This window comes from Octopus sinensis, unplaced genomic scaffold, assembly GCF_006345805.1.
Source record: "Octopus sinensis unplaced genomic scaffold, ASM634580v1 Contig17247, whole genome shotgun sequence".
NCBI lineage: Eukaryota > Metazoa > Mollusca > Cephalopoda > Octopoda > Octopodidae > Octopus > Octopus sinensis.
In genome coordinates, this window is record NW_021834914.1 from 22,501 (window position 1) to 27,500 (window position 5,000).

The 5,000-nt window shown below is 38.3% G+C and overlaps 1 protein-coding gene across 1 annotated transcript in view; it reads right to left on the bottom strand.

Annotated features, from left to right (window-relative positions):
* LOC115231038 (ATP-binding cassette sub-family A member 5-like) overlaps positions 1-5,000 on the bottom strand; it is a gene marked incomplete at its 3' end in the record, with an annotated part of 41,703 nt that overhangs the window by 21,086 nt on the left and 15,617 nt on the right. Inside the window, exons 9-11 of the mRNA XM_029801132.2 lie at positions 4,318-4,456; positions 2,121-2,211; positions 1,329-1,474 (exon numbers count right to left, since the gene is read on the bottom strand). Of these exons, the coding sequence (XP_029656992.2) occupies positions 1,329-1,474; positions 2,121-2,211; positions 4,318-4,456 (376 nt within the window). The remainder of the gene's footprint in view (positions 1-1,328; positions 1,475-2,120; positions 2,212-4,317; positions 4,457-5,000) is intronic.

Below are 5,000 nucleotides of genomic sequence, written 5' to 3' on the forward strand. Positions count from 1 at the left end.
TAACGAACAGATGGCTGAGTACTCCTCAGATACGTGTACTCTTAACGTAGTTCTCAGTGACCAAAATTCAATTCTATCTACTATGATAAACCTACAATCTCCACTACAACCATTACCACATCACGTCAACAACGACTACAACTTTCATATAACACTGCCACCACTCAACTCATTAGAGATTAGACGCCACGAAAAGTGTCAGAGCCACCGAAGAGGGATAGCTAACGAGGGAGTCTTGACAACTGATATTGTGTGTTGCCGAGACTTAGCGGTTCGGCAAAAAAAATCGATAGAACATGTATATATATATATATATATATTATATATATATAATATATATATATATTATACAAAGAATAAGTCCTTTGTCGATTAGTTCGACTAAAAGGCGATGCTCCAGCATGGCCACAGTCAAAATTACTGAAACAAGTAAAAGAATGAGAGAGTAGAATTATATATATACTCTTTCTCTTTTTTACACCTTTACTTGTTTCAGTCATTTGACTGCGGCCATGCTGGAGCACCGCCTTTAGTCGAGCAAATCGACCCCGGGACTTATTCTTTGTAAGCCCAGTACTTATTCTATCGGTCTCTTTTGCCGAACTGCTAAGTGACGAAGACGTAAACACACCAGCATCGGCTGTCAAGCAATGCTAGGGGGACAAACACAGACACACAAACATATATATATATATATATATATATATATATATATATATATATTAAGTTAGAGATAAAACCACTATTAGGCAAATCAAACAGTGAAAAATCATCAACCAATACATAGAAATAAAATTAATTAAAAAAATATATAAAATATAAAATTCAAAATTTAAAATATAATTAAAGTTAATTCAACAAAACCTGTACTCTGAGTTTCCCGTTGCCGTTCATCGGACATTTTTGCTAGAAAAAACTGTCCGATGAACGGCAACGGGAAACTCAGAGTAACATGTTTTGTTGAATTTTTGCTGCTTTAAATAAAGCATATTACTCTAACACTGGTATTTGAGTACTCTTTTTTCCACCTTGTTTCACATTTATGTGTTTACTCCGGTATATATATAATATATATATATATATATATATGAAATTTTGAATTTAGTTCAGGGACCCCCCCACACACACAGCATGACTGTGCTGACCACTAGAGGTCCGCTGAGCCCACTGGCCTGTATAATTCTAAGGATACCATGTATAAGTGAAAGATGAAGTGGTTATGGAATTTCTTTGGTTTGCAGGATAGTGGGAGAGCATAGAAAAAGAAAAAGAGGACGAGAAGAATAACAGAGGCCGGAACGCAAAGTAAATTCCTGACGTGAAATTACCTGGGAATCTGTTCTGGTCAATCTGTTTCTGGGGTATGACGAAGGCAACTTCAGACCCGTGGGTTCGTTTCAGCTTAATGGAAGCGTTTAGATTGTCCATGTGTTGTTGTATTCTGCCGACATCACCGTCCGAATTGGTCAACAAACTGAGAAGAAGGAGCGAAAAAAAAGCAAAAAGGAATTAAATACATAATAAAGAACCAAAATATCAACACAAACACACACACATATTCATATTATATATATATATATAATATATATATATATATATATATATAAGTAAGTAAGTATATATATATATATATATATATATATATATATATATATATATATATATATTATTAAATGTGTTTGTTTCCCTACTATCTCTTGACAACCGATGTTGGCGTATTTACGTTCCCGTGACTTAGCGGTTTGGCAAAAGAGTTCGATAGAATAAGTACTAGGCTTACAAAGAATATGTCCTGGGGGTCGATTTGTTCGACTAAAGGCGGTGTTCTAGCATGGCCGCAGTCAAATGACTGAAACAAGAAGAAAAATATCTGATGCTCCATCAATATTTAGATCCCTAGACACAAGAGTTAACTCCCCTTTGCTCAACGGACGTGAATAGATTATAACAATGTGCAAAGAAGATGTTTGCTAAACACACACAAGGCCTTACTCGATTCGAAAATGAGACCGAAGGATTTACGTTTGTGAGTCCAACACTCAAGCCAAAATGCCAGGAGTCTTTATACACTAATCCGAGAGAGAGAGAAGAAAAACAAAGCAAACAAGATTGTATCTTACTTCAAATGGTATCCTATTCCATAGTTATATTTCAGGAACAGAGACGAACCATAACATTGGAGTTTTCCCTTGCTGATGATGGCTTTCCGATCTGGAGAGAACGAGAGAGAAGAAGGACACAGAGAGTTTAAATACAGTAAGATTTAAGCAACAAATTAATTATAAAAATGTGATCAGGCGCAGGAGTGGCTGTGTGGTAAGTAGCTTGTTTACCAACCACATGGTTCCGGGTTCAGTCCCACAGCGTGGCACCTTGGGCAAGTGTCTTCTACTATAGCCTCGGGCCGACCAAAGCCTTGTAAGTGGATTTGTAGACGGAAACTGAAAGAAACCCGTCGTATATAATGAATTATATATATATATATATCGCGTGTGTGTTTTGTGTCTGTTTTGTCCGCCTAGCATTGCTTGACAACCGATGCTGGTGTGTTTATGTCCCCGTTACTTAGCGGTTCGGCAAAAGAGACCGATAGAATAAGTACTGGGCTTACAAAAAGAATAAGTCCCGGGGTTGAGTTGCTCGATTAAAGGCGGTGCTCCAGCATGGCCGCAGTCAAATGACTGAAACAAGTAAAAAAAAATTTAAAAAAAAGAATGTTTACAATATTTCTTAATTAGATCGTTTTTTTAATTTACGATTTATTATTCAAAAATAGAAATATTAAATTTCTAAATATCTCAGAGACATATAAGCAGTGGTGGAACGATAGAGCAGTTGTATACTCTCAACTTAACGTGACAGTCCCATAAAGGGAATCACACCACCGCTGTTTAGCCCTAGGAAGCATCAACGCTTCCTGTCGGCCTTGACACATTTCCTTTGTCCTTATGTTTACAAAGGGGAGACAAGCACCCCCAACAGCTAAGCCTGCATCCAGAGACTAGTTTCTGAGTCCTTACTCGTCATCAGTCTGGAGTAGCATGGCCTGCATCTGAAGATACCCGACAGGAAGTGTTGATTTTTGAACGGAACACTCCAAAATGTCAATTTATCTACAAGCTGTTCCGTCCTCTGTACTCTCATGAAGACCAAACTCGGTACAGGGAGAGGAAAATAAACATTGAAGGGATATGCAGATCGTTTTTTTCCTTACGTTTTTGGCTGTTATTGTATTAATTCGTTAAAGTTTATCAGATTTAATTTATTTGTGCTTGTAAAATTTAATTGTGCTTGTAAAATTTGTAAAATTTAATTTATTTTTGCTTTAATTATGCATTCTACGCTGTTCTGTTTGAGTCTTGTTATTTAGCCCCGATCTAGCAGTCCAATGATCAAAAGCGTCCCAGTCGTGACCATCTCGTCTGTGTTTATTGTAGACTAGAATGAATAGTGCTGCCATCTTTTTAAAGAACAATAGGTTTTGATTTGCGAAAGATTTAGTTGTTATGTATAGAAAGTCGATCGATGACACAGAGTCCAGTTTGATGTCTTATGTTTTAGTTGTGTGTTGTTAATGAATAATTAAGATGTAATTAATGTTGGGATTGTTTGTTTCTTTTATCTGAGTAATTACTGCAAATATTGATAGCCACCAGCTGATTAGATTCATTGGTAGATAAGGCAGTGTTAGAAGATTCGATGGTTGGAGCATTAAAAGACTCAAATTAACGATGCGGCGAGGAAAACACGTTATTGGTCATCGATTAATATTATTTTGATTTTCATAACAAGAACGGGGAGACAACTCCAAAAAAGTTTGAACTCATCAGCGAAGTATAACCTTAACGGCACATACTGAAATACTGTTGTGTGATCGTAGTTTCTTCTTGTCTAACGATCATGGGGAAGAGCAGCCTGCCCTTATGTGACCGATCATTGATGCTGTAGGACTTTTCTTCCTCCCTGCGCCTCGTACTACTGAAGTGAGAGTCCGTCTGTGCAATCCGATACGGCCTGGAGGTCTTACCAGAGTGGTTCAGAAGGCTGCAGTGACAGGGGAAGCTGTAGGTTTTGCATTGGAGTGGCCCTCTCTTGGGTGGTTTACTTTACTGGGTTGGAGAGCTCCACCTACTCTGGATTTGTATGCAGGGTGGAAGAGAAGGACTCCATGCCTTGATTTTTTTTTGTTGTGGTTGACTCCCTTAATCTTTTCCTTTTCGAATAAAATGATGTATGACTTAGTAATGAAATCGATATCACAGTGCATTTGTTGGGAACAAAATTGTTTAAAAATCAAAACTCATAAATTAAACTTACCTGAGAGGATATCAGCTTCGTCCATAAAGTGAGTGGTCAATAGAATGCAGTGGTTTTTCTTGTATTTCTTCAATAGTTCCCACATGTTCCTTCGGGACAAGGGATCGACTCCAGCTGTAGGTTCATCAAGAAATACTACCTGAAATGATAAACAACAAATTTGAAATTCCATAATTCAACGGATTATTGAGAAAGAAGAAAACCAGATCTCAAACTGCAGAGGGAAATGAGCAGAACGCGTGGCTCCTATTTTAGGCTTCCGTTGTTAGAACATGGCGATAAAACATTAAAGGTACAGCATTGCAGTATTTGATTATTTTCCCCTTGCACTTACTTGTGCCAGTGGAAGCTCGCAGTCGAGGGTTCGCTGATCGCACCCTGAACCCTCGACATAAAAGGAATGCGCATAAGAAGAGCCACTAGTACCAACGTAGAGGGTGTTAAGAACGCATCCAGATAGCACTGGCTGAAAAGAGGTGATCAGCTTGATCGGGAAAGGTACGATTACCGCTTTTTTAGGATACCGCTTGAATACAGGCCTAGGATTAATCAATTTCGGTTGGGTCGTCCGAATGAGGGGCTGTGTTGTAAGAGCCGAAACAACCAGAAACCCCGGGATACAAACCTGATGATGTGACCAAGTATTGCATCTGTTGATCCCTGGACCTGGTGGCAAGTTTTGC